The 20,043-nt window shown below is 42.7% G+C and overlaps 1 protein-coding gene across 1 annotated transcript in view; it reads left to right on the forward strand.

Annotated features, from left to right (window-relative positions):
- Nucleotides 1-18,815, forward strand: part of PKDCC (protein kinase domain containing, cytoplasmic) — a 35,704-nt gene extending 16,889 nt beyond the window's left edge. The window contains exons 3-7 of the mRNA XM_085054943.1: nt 1,407-1,678; nt 5,487-5,566; nt 6,429-6,536; nt 16,231-16,404; nt 17,552-18,815. Coding sequence (XP_084911069.1) covers nt 1,407-1,678; nt 5,487-5,566; nt 6,429-6,536; nt 16,231-16,404; nt 17,552-17,637 — 720 coding nt within the window. The 3' untranslated portion in view covers nt 17,638-18,815. The remainder of the gene's footprint in view (nt 1-1,406; nt 1,679-5,486; nt 5,567-6,428; nt 6,537-16,230; nt 16,405-17,551) is intronic.
- The last annotated feature ends 1,228 nt before the right edge of the window (nt 18,816-20,043 follow it).

Consider the following 20,043-nt stretch of genomic DNA (forward strand, 5'->3'; position numbering starts at 1 on the left):
AGAAAAGGCAGTTATTTCAAATGACAACCTGTGGTTTTGTTCAGGCTAAATTCTGGGTTTGTTGGCACTTGGAGATACATCTATTTTAGGTATCTTGGCCTGGATGTGCTTTTTCTAGACAGTGAACTGCAGGATGACACGAGTTCTGTGTCCTTCCAAAGGGAGGGAAGAGTGGTCAAGTTTAGCATCCCATAACCAGGCCTATCTACACCTGCAAACATCTCCATGTGAACTGTGGTGTCCTGTAAGTAGGAGAAGAATGTTCTTGTCTGGCCAACCAGGAGAAGGATTACATAGAAGCATGAGATGGTTCTAATGTCCCACAAGTGAAGGGTCTGTGAGGGGTAACTTCAGATATGCTCAGCTTTCTTATCAAGAAAGCACTGAGGTGCTCCCCTGAGTGTATTGTTTATGCCCCAAGATTGAATTTGGATTTGACTACTTCAATGCACGTCCTTAACATTGTATTTTAATAGAAAACAAAGATGGTATATAAACAGTAAAAAGACTGCTAAACTGAACAAGACCTGTTATTTATTTAATACCTAAAATAAAAATTCCAGTATTTAACTGTTTTCATATTACTGCTACATTTGGATTAATAGGTTACATAGTGGACCCTTAAGGAATGCATGAATTGAAAACAGGACTTTGGAAAGGGGGCTGAATTCAATGTTCAATCAGGGTTGCTGTCTAGTTAAGAGTTAGTCAAATTTCTAACCTGCAGTGGAAAAGTGAAACATCAGCACAGAGCTCCCAGCTCAGCCTCAAAGTGGTGCATGAGGGTCCTCCAAGGCAGACCCACTGAGGCAGACAGATATATGCACTTACCCTGAGGCATGGTGAAAAGAGACAGGGGAGCTATGCAGCTCCTCTTCCTGGGAATTTGCTTCCTTCTCCCCTGGAAAAAGGAAAACATAAGAGAAAAGAGTGGAGAAAAATTACAAAAACAGTCAAGAGGCAGGATCAGTCCAGAGGCAATACAGACACTGTCTGCAGTTGGAGCTGCAGGCACTGGTGCAGGGCAGTCCAGCCAAAATTTCCAGACCTGGAGTTTGTAAAAGAGCAGGATCAGACTGTGTGGTCAACGCCTGTGCGTAATGTGTTATTAAAAGTTAATGCTTTTATTTCTGTTAAAAGCAAGAATAGCAACAATGAGCCCTGCTTCAAGAATAGTGTGGGAAAGCACTTGTAAAGAAGCTTATTTTTGTTTCAAGTCTCTCAGGGTTTTACAATCAGTTATGTTAATCCTGTGAAAAATACCTTGGTTGCAACATTCAGTTTTGAGTGTAAGTTATAATGCTTATATTAAGTCATAAATTTATGAACACATCTTCAGCTAAAGTGGTTTTGTTGTATACTTTGCACTGAGAAAATAATGGGAGGTGCCCATTTTTGTGTTTCAGATCTGTCTCAGCTTGGTTCGGCTTCTGCATTATTTGGCTCACTCTCCTCTTGGCTCAGTGACGTTGCTGGATTTTCGCCCCCGGCAGTTTGTGATTGTGGATGGGGAGCTGAAGGTGACAGATCTGGATGATGCCAGCATTGAGGAGAGCTCTTGCACCAGTAACAGTGACTGCTTCATGGAATTCCCTGCCAGAAACTTCACCCTGCCCTGCTCGGTCGAGGGACGGTGTCAGAGCATGAACGAAAAGAGGAATCTCTACAATGCCTACAGGTCTGTGATCAGATAAAAGAGTAGAGAATTAAGAGTGGGCCTAAAGTTCCAGCATCCTTGGTAGTTATTCACTTAAATGAGCACATACTCCCTCAGAATCAATACCCAGGAGTAAGTGAAGCCATGAACAATTGTTTCATTTGTGAAAATACGTGGCATTTATAACTTCTGAAATGTTTTGCATACTCTGAGTGTGATTCACCACTCAGTCGAATTATGTGTTGGTTAAAACCCATTGAATTCTTCACACAAGTAGAGATTTTCAGAGGAGTGAAGCAGAAGCACTTGTGGGGCTGGGGGCCCATGAGTCTGTAATGAAATGATTCCAGCAGGTCTTTGGTGTGAGTTAAGAGAGGTCATCATGTTTTTTGCATCACAAGCTGAGAAAAGGGCCGACTTCAGAGGCAGCGTTAGAGCTCAGTTTGCATCCTGCCCTCTGGCTCAGTGTTCCCTGCCTTGCTGTAGCCTGCCATGGTAGGGTGACAACAGCCCCAGTGCATTCCTGGAGCTGCCAGCACCACCCTCAGTTGCAGACAATTTGGGGTCTTTAAAAGCCCAAACCTTTTAAAGCAAGGGGTGGTCTTTCCATGCTCCCCTCCCAGCCCCTGGTCTGTGTGAGTGGGTGCTGGGAGACTCACTCCCAGTGCTGTTCCCACATGGGGACGTGTGGGTGATGGGGATGCCAGACCAGTGGGCCATGCTGAAGGAAGTGTTCAGCTATTGCAGCCACCTTCCAGATGTGATCCTTAAGGTGTCTCCACACTTACAGCTGGCTCCTCCTGGGCAATGGCTTTGTGTTTGTGATCTCGGCTCTCCCCTGTCAGCCACCACTCCCCTGGGGGGGCTGTGTGGGATGCTGGAGGAGCCACATCACTGCTTTCCAGGGAGCCACTGGAAGATGCTCAGTGCCATGCTTGTCCTGCCATTGTCACTCCGTCTGATGGGCGCTGCTGGGACAGGCGGCCACCTTGGCTGATCCAAACAGGAGGATGCAGATCTCAGAGCAGTGCCACAGTGGTGTGCTCATTTGTCAGACTTCCCTTTCAAGTACCATGCCATTCAGTGCCTTCCAGACCACAGCGAGGAGAGGCTGCTCCAAAGAGAGCCTTCTGCTCTGCTTGCAGGGCGCTCACCAGCATGTGTGTCGCATTAGCTGACCACACTGAAATGGGCTGTGCCACATGACAGCCATCTGCAGTTGTGCAGCGCAGTATTTAGTGTGTCCTGCAAGATTTTCCGTTTCCATTTGCTTGGCTTAAAGATCTTGCTTAGCTTGCTAGCTTTTGGTTAGGGCTGTTTTACTGTTTCTGGCTAGGAGACCTTTACCAGGCGCCCATCCGTCTCGGTTGTGAGTAGGGACGTGGCTGTGGCGTGGTGGGCTTGTGGCAGGTTGCTGGGCACGCTGGAGGAAGTGGTCTTTTCCTAATGCAGTTTCTAGTGTTGCCTTTGAGCTGCTGTCCAGTGTGTCCCATGCACAGTGCCCCAGTGTTCTCAGCACCTGCTTTGCCTTTATTCCATGGAGGCAGTGGGGTTTTGCTGAGCAGTGGATTCATGGTGTGGGAGGCTGTGACCCCCTGTGCTAAGGGCTTACAACAAACCCTGTGCATTTGTCTTGGAAGGTGAACTCCTCACTGTGCTAGGCTGCCTAATTTCTTATTTTCATAGCTGCACTCTATTTTGTAGGCTTAGAGGTTGCCCTCTGATGCTGTTAGGTAGAAGTCAAAAGCAGCAATATGTCAAACAATGCATAAACCCCTTGTAATTTTAAAACATAGTGAGCCCTAGCCTTGAAAGTGTACTTAAGTCTATCTAGCTGGCTTTTTATGAGGTAAATAATTAAAGGAGAGAAAACATTTGGGAGAAACTTCTACAAGAACTGCCCATCTTGACTTTCAGATGGTTACCTCTTGTTACAAATATGTCTCTCTGTCTTTTTCTCCAAATGTTTGGGGGTACAGTTTTCAAAGCACTGGACAGTTTTGAAAGTAAACATAACTAATATTTTGAGCTATTAACCAATGGCTGAGACGAACTCTCCATCATTGAGAGTTCTTAAATTAGGATCAGATAGTTCTCAAAAAGAAACAATTTGTAGGAGCAAATGTAAAGGGATCTGACAGTCCATGTTATGCAGATCACAGGGGATGCCACTGGCCCTGGAATCGACGAATAACAAATGTTCCTGCTATTAAGTTATGCAGACTCCAGTGTCCCTACATGTCAGGATTTCACATGTGGGTGTTTGCAGTAGAACAGTTGTATGTTTCTGTAGCCCTGTAGCTACAGAAAAACAATAACCTCTGTGACTTGCTTCCAGGCAGCATTGAGCAAACTTAGTGACAGCTACTGATTTTTTGCAAAAAAAAACCTATTCACAATGTGTCGGACTCTGCTTTAGGGATAACCTCTAAGCAAAAACAGCGACACAAAATTTACCAGGCAAATTATTTGTTACAATGTTATGCTGCTCTTCAGATTTCTGTATGTATTTATTTACATTGTCTGTTTCATAGTCCTCCTTAAGAAAATTTGACAGTGGATTACCCCAGGTGGGAAAATCATAAACACTGTTTTTGTTAGGGTTGAAAAAGGGAGTTTCATTCTCAAAGAAGTGTTCATTGTGTGAGTAGAGTGTCAGGTCAATAATACCTGCATCTATGATCAATTTTTGGTATCAGTAACTCAATTTTTTAATTTGTGCTTATGTAAAGCATCTGCTGGGCTCCCTTCTGAGCATGAGTCCCTGGGGGTTTCCATCTGACAGTGTAGTCTCTGTATATGAAAAATTGTTTACTTTGCAAGTTAGATGTGAAGCAGGGCAATTTCCCAATTGTGTTCCTGTTCTTTTCATTAGCTAATATTTATGTCCAGTAGTTCTATTTATATTGTCAGATCCTGAACTGTCCATCTCAGGTTTCTGGACATTGTGTTAGTTGCAATAGGTAGTAATATTGACAGAGTAATAGAACTTTAAAGGAAGAATATAATAATTAAATGCACTTCAAGTGATGGTAATGGCATATTGTTTTTCTCTTTTGTAATTAAAATACTAAAATGGAGTTGTGGAATCTCCTTCTCTGTAGATATTCAAAAGCCACGTGGACACAATCCTAAGTAATGTGTTCTAGGGGACCCTGCTTGAGCAGGGAGGCTGGACTAGCTCACTTCCAGTGGTGCTTTCCATCCTCACCCATTCTGTGATTCTGTGATTGTGTGATTCTGCATTCATCACTGAATACCTGCACAAATGCATCTTGAATATAGATAAATGATAGGAATGGAGAGGACATTCAGTCTTCCAGCAGCATTAAAACAATAGAAGGCAGCTTTCTCTGGGCAATTAATTTGAAAGTCTAAGAAAACTGTAGTAAAAAAAATAATGATTTCATTTATTAGAAATGAACAGGATTTTCATTTAAGTACTTTCAGGGTTTGAAAAGCACCAAACCCAAGACTTATGGGGTGGATGGCATCCTTTTAGTTTGTTAAAGTACAGACAGCTTTGCAAATAGTCACAATCCATGGGGCTTCACAGCAAATTGCTGTATTAATGGAACATTTACATGTAGGTACAAGGCAGCCTTGTATATAGCAGTGTGGTCGAGGTATGCCAGGCAGCTGTGTGAATAGTCTCAGCTATGTACTTATTTGAGTATAGAATACCATTATATTTCTTGAATAGGTCAGTGGCATATAAGCAATAGGAATTTTATTGCTTATAATGTTCAGGAGTTACCTGATGTTTGTAAACTCTCGTAAAAAAAACCAAACCAAAACAACCTCAATATTGTTTACTTTTCTATTGCAGGTTTTTTTTTACCTATCTCCTTCCACACAGTGCTCCATCCTCACTGAGACCATTACTGGATAAGATTGTCAATGCAACAGGTAATCACAATAAACATGATAATGCCAAGTATTTGCTTTTTTGGTGTAACTATCATGTTTGAGAGGGGAGGGTGCTGATTTTGTACTCACTGCAATAGAATCAGATTGTTTTTCTATCCAGGATAAAATTTATTCCATACCAAGAAGGCAAGAATGGGCCCATACACCAGAGAAATCCCATTTTTAGATTTTATCTAGGCTTCACAGAGGTATTTGTTTCATCCTGACATCTCAGCACTGAGGTGAACTGCATCAGAACACAATTCCTTGTGGGGTCTGGAAGAACTTCTGTCCCTGAAAAGGGAAATTTTAATGATAAAACCTAGGATACTTTCTCATTGTCAATGATACCAGTGGTGTTTTATTCCTTAGAAGCCAGAGGTACAAATGACATTACTGTAGATCTTTACTGGTTACCAAGGTGATGCCTTTGGGACAAGAGTAACCCTAACCCTAACCTTAACCCTAACCCTGTAAAACTGATCTGAGGGTTTTCCAGTGCCTTTCTCCTGTGTGCATCTGAGAGGGAAATGAATGATGCTGGGCTGTAGCTAATGAATAAGCCAAGCTTTGGAGCTCCCTGTATTAGCTGATGTTGATCTCTTGTGGGGAGCTCTCCTCAGTGTTTTCTGCCTGCAGGCCTGGGGCTGCCAGCTGGGCAAGCCAGCCTCTGGAATGCCTGGCTCATGTTGGGTGTGAAGCCCAGTTTGTGGTAACTCTGGGATTTCCTGCCCACGTACAACCCTGCCACGGAGCAGAGCACCACGGGGCTTTATGCTTAGGGCTTCATTCAAATGAAACCTCCTTTTGTCCTGTGCAGGATGCTCCTCATCTAAGTAATTGTTTTTCTGTCCTTTTAAAGGAGAGCTTCACTGGGGAATAGATGAGACAGCTGCTCAGCTGGAGAGAGTTTTGGATCTGTACAAGAGTGGGGAGTACCTGCAGAACACAAGCCGGGTGCCGAAAACTGGTAAAGTGGTCTTTCTTGGAACTTAATATCAGAGGCTTTGGCATTGTTGTGAGGTTTGCAAGGACAAATGTGCAGAAAACAAGGCTCAGTGGTTCTTGAAATCATGCATGTGATAGTATTTTGTCTGCTTTTTGCATCCTGGGAGCCTCCTGTAACCTTCCTCATTAAGTGATGTAGCTGGACATCCATAAGTGTGAGCAGGCTGTAGTGGGAATCAGGAAATCCAAAGGGAGCATTGCTCTCCATGCCAGATATATGGAAAATGTGTTTCATCACATCCACACACTGCTGTTGTAGAATCAGAACTTGCCTGAACATACATCGTGGAGAATCCAATAAGGAGGCCCTAAAATTCCATGGATTTAAAGGAATTAAATCTATGGGACTTAAAGGAATTTCTTGTAACATAAGCACTTGTACATTGGAAGAACAAATTTTTTACTTCCTTTGCAAGGGAAAAATAATGTGTCCCTCAGCTTTTGCCAGCAATAGAATAAAAAAGTAGAAAAAAGGACAGGGTGAAAACAAAGCTGAATAATAGTATCCTTTCCATAATATCTCTGAATGCTGTTCCAGCTATGGTAGAAAGTGATGCATATTCTTCCTAGAAGGATAGCTGTAGAATTGTACATGTCAAAGAAGATTATGTGTGCTGGAAATGACTGTTAAGTCAAACAATTGTAAAAGCTGTTTCACAAATTATTTTTGTGTATGTACAGCGTTCATGTCAAACTGTCAACATAGCTGACTGCAAGTTGATAGGAAAATTATGGCTTTGCTGCAAAAGCTCGGTGAAGAGGGAAAGATGGGTTCTAAATGAAGATGAATGTTGGCACAGGGGGTTTGAAAAGTTCAGTGAGGCATTTGCTCAGTGAAAGAGACACAGGAGCCAAATTCATTCTGGTCATAGCTCTGTTAACCTCAAAGGGCTATGATACCATGGATGAATTTGACCCACTTATCAGAATAATTCAATATTTATTTTGTTGTAAAATTGGCAGGAAAATTGTTGCAGGTGTTCATTTAACTTTCTAATTTTCAGCTTTTCATCACAATCTGTGCTGAGTGATACCTGTCAACACAGCAAAATTATTTTCAGCAGTACAATCAATAGTACAAACATGTCCTTTGTTGAAGAAGTGCCAGGAGAGCTGAAGTTGTTCTGTGATGCTGGTTGATTCCAGATCTCACTGCTGTATCAGGACAAGATGAAGTTTTTGAATTTTAGAGGTCTGTCATGTTTATAAAGACTCTCAAGGAGAGAAGCTCTGGACAGCAGTAGTAAATGTAACAGTGCAGGTTTCCACTGATATGGAGCAGAGCTGTGTGTATGTTTAGCGACTGTAATAATTCCACATTTTTGTGTTCATTTAATTCTGTAGAGTCCTGCATAATATAACACAGCATCCACTACCCATGTTCATGGTTAGTAATGCCCTGCTCTTCAAGGAGCCCTTTTTATTTGTAGGACACTGCTAATTGATTTAGGCACTCTAGGGTGTGACCAAAGATGTTGGAAATCTCTAGGTACTTTGTGTAACGCATTGGATAATGTACATTAAATACCATGAGTGTAATACTGAATTCCTTGATAGGAAAATGTTCTCAACCAGGCGCAAGGCTGAGGAATTTGGTATCTTACTGGAAATTAAACTTAGGTGAGATGTGTTCTCAGGCTTAGCTGCTATGCCTTTAAGATGTGCAGGCCTGTTTCTTGTTTGTTCCAAGGCTACTTTAACCAAACAGAAAAGGTGTTGTAATTTATTTCCATTTTAAGGCTCCCTTTCCTTGCCAGAAAAGTAAGAAGAAGCTGTATCATGAGGGTTAAAATGTTCCTTCATACCCACTTGTATCATTTTTATTACACACATAATCTTTCCTCAACTGATATTTTACTGATATTTGATATTAATCCTGTGCTGGAATTAATTTTTAATATTTTCAATCCAGAGATTGTGGAATTAGAAATTGTTAATTTGAATTTATTCAGAGGTAATGGAATGAGGAGTTCTCCTGTGGTACAGTGAATTTGCAGGAGAGGGTGAGAGGTGTCCTGGAAGGGAGTGGTGTCCTGGGAATCAGCCTCTTCCACTGGCAGGATGTTCCCAGCTGAGATGGCATCCTGACCACGAAAACCAAGGCTGAACAGCTGAGCAGGTGGAGTATTTTGTATAAATCTTAGTGGGTATTAGAAGGGTAGACAGGGATGAAGAGGAACAACTGCAATATTTTTCCAAGATGCCAGCTGAGGTCTTGCTTTGGTCATGTTTGGGCAAAAAGAAAAAATTAAGATTGTGGGATTTTATAAAATGTTTTCTGTGTCGCTCTGCAGCATAGAAAAAGTTCAAGCAAGGTGCTTTTCAACCCAGTGCTAAGTTGAGATAAAATTAGAGATGATAATTTTTTTCTCAGGCCAGATCAGAGTTAATCAGCATTGCATTCGTACATCAATGAGTGCCAAGATGGGGGAGGCATCAGTTTGCATCCATTTTGCCCCAGATGATAGAAATCTCACAAGGTGACTCACTCCCAGGATTTTCGCGCTCACAAATAGTAGAAATGACAGGAATTTGTGATGCCAGTCTCCTGGTGTCTAAAGATTTGTGGCAAAATAAGGCCTTTCTGGTGTACAATCTATTTTGTGATCCTAAAAGCACAACTGGAGGAGAATTCAGCTCCAAGAATTGTAAGGTTTTGTTTTGTTTTGTTTTGTTTTTGAAAAGAAATTACAGAAGGTTCAGGTAATGGTGCTTCAGAATTTGTCTTAGGTCTGAAATAATTGGAATTATGTGCTATCTTGGATAGAGCATTGTAAACTCATACTAGTAAAGATGAGATCATGATCTTGGGCAAGTCATGTAAGGCCATAACTAAAACATTAACGTTGAGGAAACTGTGTGTTATCTATGTGAACTTATGTTTTTGAAAGCAAGACCTCCTCCTATGAACACCACAAAGTGAGAAAGGTGATATTGATAAGCAGTAGGGAAGTGACACGAAGAAAGTTCTTGTCAGCCCTAGTGTTCCCATAAATAAAGTTTAACAAGATGACATAGTCATATTACAGAAGGTCTTGGATATTAAGCTTTCACTGTGCTTCAGTTGTAAAGATTTTATAGTGCTGTAAATTATATTATGCTCTGGACTTTGGTTTAGTATCCTAGAGTAGAGGCGTGGGAGACATTTGATAGCTGTGTATGTGCTCTGCAATCATAAATCACACTGCTGTTCATGTTGATATGGGAACATTGCAGTGTTTAAAACAACACCAGGAACAAATACTTTTATATTCTATTGGCTGTTGGCCTCCCTTGCTGGAATCCAGAAGAATGTGAATTAAAACAGGAACCATGTATTTCTTCTGACATGTGTTATCCGAAAATGATTAAATCATTCAATTAATTATCCAGATTAAGGAGACTATAAAAAAAACTACTGATGTTCATCAGTAAAGTCATGCCCCAGTATCAACATTTTTATTACTTTGATCAAGTGACAGTGATTTGTACCAACTGAGGATCTGGCCCTTGAGCTAAGCCCCAGCTCTTCAGTTAACTCAGAATTTACTCAGAAATGCGTGAAATCAGCTAACACTCGTAAATCGGATAGCTTTGTTATTCATTAAAGCTAATAGATGACCCATTATTAGGTCTGGGGGTGTGCAAGTCCACAGAAAGCTGTAATTAGCTGCTGTTGTTAGCTGAAAGCACATTCTCAAAGCTAAAAAAGCTGGAAGGCTGGACATAAAGCAAAGACACGTTGTGTTTTCCTTTGTCTCAAGACAATTTGGCAGGATTATGCTGTATGTAAATATTTACAGTACAACAGTGTTTTGAAAAAAATATTCTGCAGGGTCACTATAGCAACCTGCTTAGGAAATTGTAAATCCACCCAAGAATTATGGAAATCAGGAACAAACTACAGCCCAGATTCCCGCTCTATCTTAAAATATTATAATAAATCTTATCAATCTTACATTTTTTGAAATTATTTTTATACATGTGCCTTTGGCATCCCTTTCCCAGAGCTGTCAGGGCTGAGGAGGAAAGGTGCACTGGGCTCTCATATCAGGATCCAGGCACTCCTAGCACACAGAGGAACACAGGAGCAGGTTTGTTTGCACCCGTGTGGCTCTGGCAGTTCCGTGGGTCATTCTGTGGGTCATTCTGTGTGCAGCTGTGCAGTGACCACAACCAGGTGGTTATTGCTTACTTGTATCTCCACTGCCCTGCAAACCATTTGCCCTGTTCCCTGAGCAACGTGTTCTGCTGCTGCTAAACTTCTCCCTGTCCAACTTGGCAGGGCATAGCAAAATACTTTCTGCTGAAGTCCTCAGTTCCCTTCCAGGCTAAAGAAGTCACCAAGTGTCTTTTACAAATCCTGTAGGCATCTGTCTTCAAGCTCAAATGCCCCAACATGTTACCCTAGGCAACATCTGGCTTGTCCATCATCAGCATCACTGTTTTTATGACCCAGTGGGCCACATGGAACATTTAAGTATCTGTAGGACCATTTTGGGCTTGTTGCCTTCTGTGAATTGGTGTGTGCCACAGAGATGGCTGTGGGTATGGAGCAGTTCCACAGCCCGGGGAGTGTCCCTGGGATATGGGGCACGAGGCAAGAAAAATGCTCCAGCTGTGTCATGTTAACAGGAATAAAATGTAAGGGAACATGTCGTTCCTCTGGTTATTTATTTGTGTTTCGGTGACAGCCTGCATACCGATTTAAATACGGCTCTGCGGCAAGCACAATGGAAGTGCATAAAAAGGGACAAGGCTTCCCTTGCCTGCAGCCTGTGCTCAGGAAACGGCCAGAGGATGGAAATACTCCCCAGAGGAGCAGGGCTATGCCCTGGTCTGACGGCAAACCCTGTGCTGCCAGGCCAGCCTGTCTTTCCAGACAGTTGGGAAGCGTCAGGAATGATTGAAAGCAGAGATAGGGATAGGCCTGCGCTCTCGTTCCCTCAGACACACCAAAAGTCACTTTCTGCAGCAAACTGTGCAGGGTGCTTTGCAGGGCCCATGCAGAAGCATGTTTAAATTGAGCTATTTGAACATGAGGAGAAATTCAGCATAAAATGAAGCGTACTAAAACCATAAATGTGTTATTGTCTGTTTTGGATCCAATGCTGTTCTCTGTAAGCTCCCTGGGAATCAGAGGGCACTGTTTGTGGAGCAAAACACTGCTCAATACCACTTTTTGCTGATATTGGCAAGATCAGGCTCTTTCTGCTTACTTGTAAGCAAAGCAATTAAAAGCAACTCCAGAGTCGACTGCTAGCGTTCCTCTTGAGACTGGAGGAAAAAAGGAGGGAGAAAAAGGAGCAACATGATTTTTCTCTCAAGGATGAACGTGGCCACATCTCTGTCATTGACCCACAGTGTATTGGCAGGTGATAAGAGAACTGGGCAAATCTCCAATAAGTAGCTGTAGTTGGTAATAAAAATGCAGTCTGGCTGCTGTGGCTGAAATAAACGGTCATTAGGACTGATTAAAGTCAGATTTAGGGTGATTCAGACAGGCTAAAAGGGTGAAACCACAGGCGGTTTCACATAGTTTATTATATACTTGTGGAGCTCTTTATATGATTCAGTCTAGTACAGTGAAAATGAGTGTGTTTATAGATTGTAGTCGGCTTTGGGACAATGCAGGTGGTTTTTGATGGAAAAAAATATTAGAATAAGAATTTAAAGCACTGGCTTTCTTTTATAGCTGTTGCATTGGTCAGCGATGCTGCAGATTGCTTTTGAAGATGCCTCTCTTGTCACAAGAAGTAAGTGAGCTTGTTTTGAGGATCACTGTGGCCATCATGGGGGTGTGGTTAGCATGCTAAGAAACTTGTAAGAAGATTTTGGCCTGATCAAAGCAGGGTGTTTTGATTGATCAGAACAAACTTGTAAAAATATTTTGAAACTATAAAAACTATCACAAAACTTTTCAGGATTGCCTGGATTCAGCATAGCAAGATACTTTGAAGCTGTCAAATGTTTACGGGTAGGAAAAATGTTTCGTAGTAGTTGTGTAATTGTGAACTCCTGTATTACCTCCTGTGTGTTAAACTGGAGTAAATGCATTGTCAGTGGCATCAAGATCATGCTTACTACATTGCATTTTTTTGCTTAAATTCTCACAAAATTAGTTGATGGAGGAAAGGATTCTTTTCCTGTTGATACTGGTAGGAATAGGAATGCCTTGCATTTCTCTGATCTATTCCTTGCCATTACCTTGATGGACTTTATGTACTCTCTGTCAAGCTATGTGTATGTACGCAAAAGTGTAAATTTATGGCTGCATTTATAGTATTAGGCAAGCATTTATTGGTTTTAAACACCATTAGTCTGGAAATCGACCAGAACTTTGACCTTTTTATGATGTGATTTACTGCTGTGAGCCTTCAAATTCCAAGGACTCCATTTAAGCAAGTTTCAGGTCTTGGCAGGACAAAAATTTGAGCTGGATCTGTCTTTAAGCCATTGGGGTACTGCTTAATTCAGTAATTGTGGTGTCCAAGATGATAATTTAAAGGTGTAGGGGAAGCCCAGCTCTCCTGAGGGCTGGACATAATGTCACTACTGGGACACACCTCAGTGGAGGAGCATCCTTCAGGAGGGTCCTTCTAGTTCATGTGGGAGGAGTGCATTTCCTCACAACTCACACTAAATGGGCTAAAGGCTCAGCTCCCTAAACTGACGCTGTGCAAGCAAGAGATTCCAGGGATACTTGTCTTTACCATGCAAATGGGCAAGGCAGCTGCCTTGCTCAGCTGGAGATGGAGTGAACAGAAATGCAGTTTGCTTTGACCACCACTTTGTTGGTGTTTTCATGAGTTTCTGATCTATTCTGACTGAAACAGTTTCAGAGGAGATCCCCTGTTGGGCAAGCAGGAGTGCCTGGATGGTTTGGGAGCAGGAGTCAGGGCTCAGGGCCATCACATGTCCTGCTTTCTACTCCTTATGGCTTCCTCACCATGGGGATGCTCCTAAGGGAAGGCACTCCCAGGCAGCCATCACTGCTGCTTTGCCATGCAGGGGCGGAGAGGAGCTGCCTTCCTGCCTTTTCCCTTTGTTGCATCCCCCTGCCCTCCCTGCGGGCAGCAAAGGCTCAGATCCCCACACTGTAGGAATCCAGGGGAGTTGGAGGCACTGCCAGAAGCTTCCCTGGTGGAGCCTGTGTGCTCTCAGTCAGGCTGCAGGGGCTGTTTTCACCTCTGTGGTGCTTGATGATCTCTCAGCCAAAGGCAAATGCTCTTGGCGTGTGCCGCAGGGTGGCGTGTGCCTGTTACCTGTTCCTGTGAGTCACTGGAGATGGTTGTGGCTTTCCCTCGTGCAGGAACTGGCAGGGAGCAGCAGGGAGAGAAGGGACAGCCACAGGGCTCTCCTGCATGGTGAGACCATCCTGGCATGGCTGTTTCCATCCTCACAAACGAAGGACCTTGCCATCGCCATCACAGTTATTGCTGGCCCAACTCCACTGATTAATGTGTCTGAGCTGCCCAAATGATTTACCAGGCTTGGTCAGTGGAAAGGGAGAACTTGAAAAAGTCAATGGAAAGGGAGAACTTTATTTCCTACCTCTGACAGAGCCTCAGGTCACGTAAATCACTGCTGCTCTTTTGAAGTGTGTGTTCGTGAGCCGAAAGCCTAACCCCTGACAGCTGCACTGGGAGCAGTGCTGAGAAGGGAAGTGCTACAGGCCTATTAAGAAGCATATTTGTGCTCAGAGGAGTTTAAATATTGGGTGATAATTCAAAATAAGGCTCTTCCCCTGCGTGAAGTCAAATCCATGATGTGATGTGGAGCTGTTCTGCTCAGTGCCATGACTGTGTGCTGAGGGATGCTGCAGCTTCCTCCCAGCCTCAGTGTGTGGAGCCTGTCAGACTCCCAAAGTGCCCTCAAGAAGGGCCAGGATATGGAGAACCAGGCAGATGCTTCATCTCCTGCTTCCACAGCAGGGACCATCCTTCTGGGAATGCCCTCTGTGGCGTGGGGCTTGGCACAGTGCAGCGTGAGGTGGCAATTCTGTGGTGTGCGAAGAGGAGCTGTGGATAGTCACACTTTATTTCCAGTCATCGTGGCATGTATGCTGATACAAATGGTTACATATGATGCTAACTACAGGGAATTGATTTTTTTTTTTTGCTTTTAGTTTGTGCATATCATTTTAGTGACTCAGGCTGTGGGGTACAAATCAATACTCAGCAGTTGCCAAATGGAGATAAGAGAATATTCTGTTACATTCAATTATTGTTACACTACAGTTGATACAGAACTTGGGGGAAAAAGGGACTTTACGTATGCTGCTAGTAGCAATTTGATTTATGCTCTGACTTCTCTTCAGAAGAAATGCATAAATATTTTTGATGGAGAAATGACCATTTGTGATGTGGAGCTACATTTTTATTTTTTATTTCTTCTTATGCATGAATCTGCATTTTCTGAATTAAGAAGACTGCTTTGCTTTTGATTTATCTGGGGCATGATCAGCTCTGATTTTGCTTCTTGTTTGGGAGTGTTTCTTATGATACTTTTAATGAGCTGAGGCTTAAAATAGAATGCATTTGCTACATTTGTTTCCCACTATTTCTGACTGTGTGGTGAGAACGAGCACTTGTGAATGTGCACTTCTTTTCCCAGTTGAAATCCTGACAGTTTGGAGTAGCAGACACACTCGCCTTTGACTCAGTGGTGTTCTTACAATGTGCTGTATGAAATATTAGCAGGCTGAATCAGCAGAGCCAGGCAGAAAATGCCTGAACCAAAGTGACTTAAGAATAGGCTGTGAGTCAGGGCAGGCAGCTCTGGTTTCCATAATAGATACAATTAGAAGAAATATAGAACGTATTTAGTTTTTTGAATAGGACGTGGGGAGGAGAGACAGGAGGGAACCATTAATTTGTGCGTCTGGAGGCTAAATAGAAATGTTTATAAATGATCGGTTGGTTTTGCTGATGCATTCATTAGAGAAAGCCCCGTTAGTGGCTGGGAAAGTGAGAGGAGCTGTGAACAGAGAACAAGAGGCAGCTCATAAAGGCAAGTGAGACTGAACGGCAGCCAAGGGAGAGGAGCAGGCGGCGGGGCAGCGGAGGCGCTGGGCGAGGACCACGCTGACATGCTCCTGCTACTTTCTTCCCCCCCTTCTCTTCAGAGGCCCATCAAGCGACTCCTCTTTTGTCCTAATCTGAGCAAGCAAAAAAAGTTTGCTTAATTAAAAGCCTGTCTTTTCTTCCTTCTCTAAAGGAGCCGGGGAAAAATAGCATGCTCTTCTGAGGGAGAGGGAGGGCTGGGAACGCCTGGTCAGGTCTCACCCCGACAATCCTGCTCGCTGTTGAGAAGTAGGACAGTGAGTCAGTTCATTCAAGTGGATGCTGTTTATTCAATGGGACATTCTTCCTGTAAAACTCCTAATAAAACCAAAGCCTCGCCTCCGCAGTGGGGAAGGGGAAGGGATTTTGTGCACAGACTGTTTATTTACAGACGCTTTCTGGAGAAAAAGGTGAGAAGAAGAAAGGGTGACAGGAAAAGGAAAGTAAGGTGCAGAGCTATAAACACGTTTGGGAGCAAACCAGGGCTGGTACACTCTAACCCGTCAGCTTTTCCGTCATATATCCTGCTCCTAAGCTGTTCCAATAAACTTGCCTGTTAAAAACAACCAGTTTGCTGCAGCTTTCAAATGATGGCTTTGCTCTGATTTGCAGAGTACAGACGGGTGCCTGAAGCTTTTATTCCTGATGAGAACTACAGATGCTGGCCATCTTACCATCACAAGGGCTGCCTCCTCTCCGTGTTTGACGTCAACGAAGCCATTGAGATTTGTGACAGCTACTCCCAGTGCAAAGCTTTTGTCCTAACTAACCAGACAACTTGGACAGGTAGGTCCTGGATGCTGTGGAGCAGAAGCAGCAACTGAGTCGCCTATTCTGGCTGCTTGAAGTGTTTTAATGCAGCTTGGGGAGCGTGTTGTGCTGGGCTGTGGGAGCTACCAGCAGCATCTAGAAGTGAGATGGTTTCTGAAGTTTCAGCTGAGGCAGCTTCATTTTTGTTGAGGCTTCTCTTTGCCAGCTGTCAGGGGAGTAGAAACCTGAAGTCTCTAAAAACATGCAGCTCCGAAATTTGCTCAGTGGTTGAGGCATCCTGTTTGCCGTGTTTTAAAGAAAACAGTGTTATGGGAGCCCCCTAGAGCGGCAGGCTGGGAGCAAATAGCATTTGATTTTCTGAAGTTTCAAGAGGGAAGGCAGAAGCAGAACAGATCTGGAGTGTGTCTCTGTGGCCTGTGCTGCAAGGAAAGGCAGTGATTTTGCAGGTCTGTGGGGCAGCAGGAGCTCAGTGGGAGGCAGAGATGTGAATAAGATAAGGTCAGTGAGTGTGGGGAGATAGAAGAACTGTGCTGTGGCTCCCACAAATATCAAACAAACCTTGCCAAATTCAGCCCCCACTGGCCTTGGGTATATGCGTGGCAGGTGCCTTACGCTACCCAGGCTATTGTCACTTGCTGCTGCTTCTTGTCTAAGGACTAGAAACCTTGTTCCAACTTGTTTAAAGCCCAGAGCTACAAAGTGATCCGCGAGAGCTATTTCAGAGAAAGCCACATTTAATATACATTGAGCTGATCAGTTTTGTAAGGATTCAAGCATGCAAATATGAGGCTGCTCCTGTACAATCAAATGAACCAATGTTTCTATCAGTGGGAGTCTCAAAATACTTTTTTAAAGATCATGTGGAATTTGTATTAAAATCTTCAGACCTTTCCTTTATTTACTATTAGCTGTGCACAGCTTTATCTTGACCATAGTTAGGTAAGAGTAAAGATACTGAAACCAAGGGAAATTTGGTGTCATTTTAGACAAAAACGTTTCAGGTTTTTACCAGCTGAAGTTAAGAGAGAGTTCAGTCTTGCATGGCTTGAAGAATGCATAGGTTGAAGTAGAATTTGAAATACCAATATTTTAAGGTAGGCAGCCTTTTTGTCATCACTTCTAAATATTTTTCCCTTCCCCCCTCCTTTCCTATTCAATGCAGGTCGGCAGCTTGTCTTCTTCAAGATGGCCTCAAATCATATTGTGCCTGATCCCGACAAGATAACATATGTGAAGGTGACAGACTGACACCCAAAGTGGCTCAGTCTGACACGTGAGCGATAAGAGCTGTTTGTGTATAAATGTAGGCAGCTGTTAGGTAGAGGACGGCTGTGGCCGGGGAAATAATTGCACTATTACTCATTCTAATCTATAGAGTGCTAAAGGTAACTTTAAAGAAATAACCTGCATGACCAGGATGAATGTGCAATAAAACAAGATTTTGAAAATGTGATTTAAAAACAAAGCAAAACAAAAGAACCCAAAGCAAAGTACGAGGGGTGATACACTGTTAGAGTATAATTTAGGTTATAAATCAGCTGGCAGCTCTGGCTTTTCTAACCAAGGTTAGCATAACATTTCTGACCTATACATGTGTGTCCAGGGATGAAAGCTGATCATTTCTCTGGGAAGTCTGAATCCTCTGTGCTGATATTTATTTGGGCATGTACAATCACACCAGAGGAACTGAAGCGTATCAGTTTGTCTGCTGAATAGCAAACGTTGCTGAGGACAATCAGCATTTGTGTTAAAGCTATGGAATATGCAATGCCAGCATATTTGTCAAACGGAAGGAATTGCTTATGTTTAGAATTGCAGGACTGCAACTCATTTTCATTTTTGCTTCCAGTGTTATCATAAAGTTTAATTTTTAATTTGAAAGAGCCATTTTGTAGATCTAGCAAATCACATAAGCATATGAATAGTCCCACTGAAAGGGCAGGGACTTACCCAAGTGCTGAGTGCTTTGCTGGATAGGCCTAAGCATATGCTTACAATTAAGCCCGTGCTTAAGACTTTTGTTGAATCAGTTTGAATTGTTCAGGAAGCCACACCTCTGACAGACTGGCAAAGCAGTCCAGCTGGTTGAACAGTACTAATTTAATGACTATCTTGCAATTATTCATACCTTTTATCACCAGATCCTTGGTTTTCTAAGGCATCGCTTGCTAATTCTTAGAGTGAATGAAGTAATGACCTTAATGATGTCAAATGAATGCTAGCCTTAATTCTATATAAAATGCATCTTAAAGGCAGGGTGTGTCTAGAGAATTTGCTTTCAGTGAAAGCAATGAAGTAAATGCTAAAGTGACCAATGTCATACTGTTTTGTAGTTTGTACAGTCAGGAAAAAGTGTGCTTTTGTTTCTCAAATTGTTTATTTTTGTAAAAAAAACAAAAGATAAATAAAATTCCTTTTATTCTTGATTTTTGTATGTGTGTGTTTCAAATCAATGACTAAATCCAGTGTATTGTATGTAAACTTAGACTTAGGATATTTTTTCCAGAAAGGACTAAGGTCGTTCCAGTGGCTCCCAGTGAAGATTCTCTTGGTCCCTGGAGTACTTGGTGGCTTTGTCTATGAGGCTGCCTGGCCCAAAGTGAGTCCTGGTGAGCAGACAATGGTCGAGCAGCCTTTGCTGTTCTATGCTTTGCATTAAGCTGCTATCAGCCTTTTAGCACTTGGAAGGGGCAGCAGTGAGAGCAGCACCTGATGAAATTGCTCTCTGGGCCAAAAGGTGTATTTTCTCTTGCAGGGAGGAGCAGGGAAGGAGAGCAGGAGGGTGAGGGCAGCCGGGCAGCAGTGTGGCCATGGAGGGGAGAAGGTGTGACAGTGACACCACTGGCAGCAGGTCTGCTCTCCCCGCGGTTTCTGCGAGGTCACTGATGCCCTAATGGCTCTGGCAATTGGCTGAAGTGACGCCTGGTAATGGCTGTAACTCACAAATTATCAAACTCCCAGCCCTGAGACCTCAGCTGATTGTGTCACTGTGCACTTAGGAACCCATCAATCATACTGTGGTAATAAACAAACACCACGGATTCTTTTAAAATTGCTGCATAAATCATGCCAACACATGCTGCACAGTTCATTGAAGTGATACGGGCTGTTGGCACTGAGGTGCTGGTATGTATTTTGAAAGTCTTTGACCTCCTGTGATTTCCTTCCCATTAAGCACTGCACAGTTCCAAAAATACTCTGCATTTGAAAACATTCTTTAAATTTAAATCCTTTACTTGCATTCCTATGTAAAAAAAATGCCAACATTTTAAAGGGAAAAAAAGCATCCAGAGTAGTACTTGAATGTTGTAGTAGGTAATTTCAATAATTTCATTCCATCACTTTCTGTACACTGGAAAAAAATGCCTCTTAAGTCAGGAATTGTTTATCCCTAGAATTAAAGAAAGTTGCCAAACCAATTTACATCAGCTTTTGCAAACAGAGATCAAGTAAGCAAGAAAGAAACATAACTGTGAGCCAAGAAGCTGGATTCTAAATTTCAATGGTAATCAGCTTTATACAGGCAGGTTTTATAGCTCTGAGAGTAAGGCTTTCCAGTGGAAATGCTGATTAAAATCTTAGTAAGAGAGGTGTGATACTACAATAAGGGAATTTAACAGCTGTAATAAGCACTGGCAAAATTCTGAATTTATA

This window comes from Lichenostomus cassidix, chromosome 3 (genome assembly GCF_008360975.1).
Source record: "Lichenostomus cassidix isolate B80296 chromosome 3, HeHo_3.0, whole genome shotgun sequence".
In the NCBI taxonomy this organism is placed as follows: Eukaryota; Metazoa; Chordata; class Aves; order Passeriformes; family Meliphagidae; genus Lichenostomus; species Lichenostomus cassidix.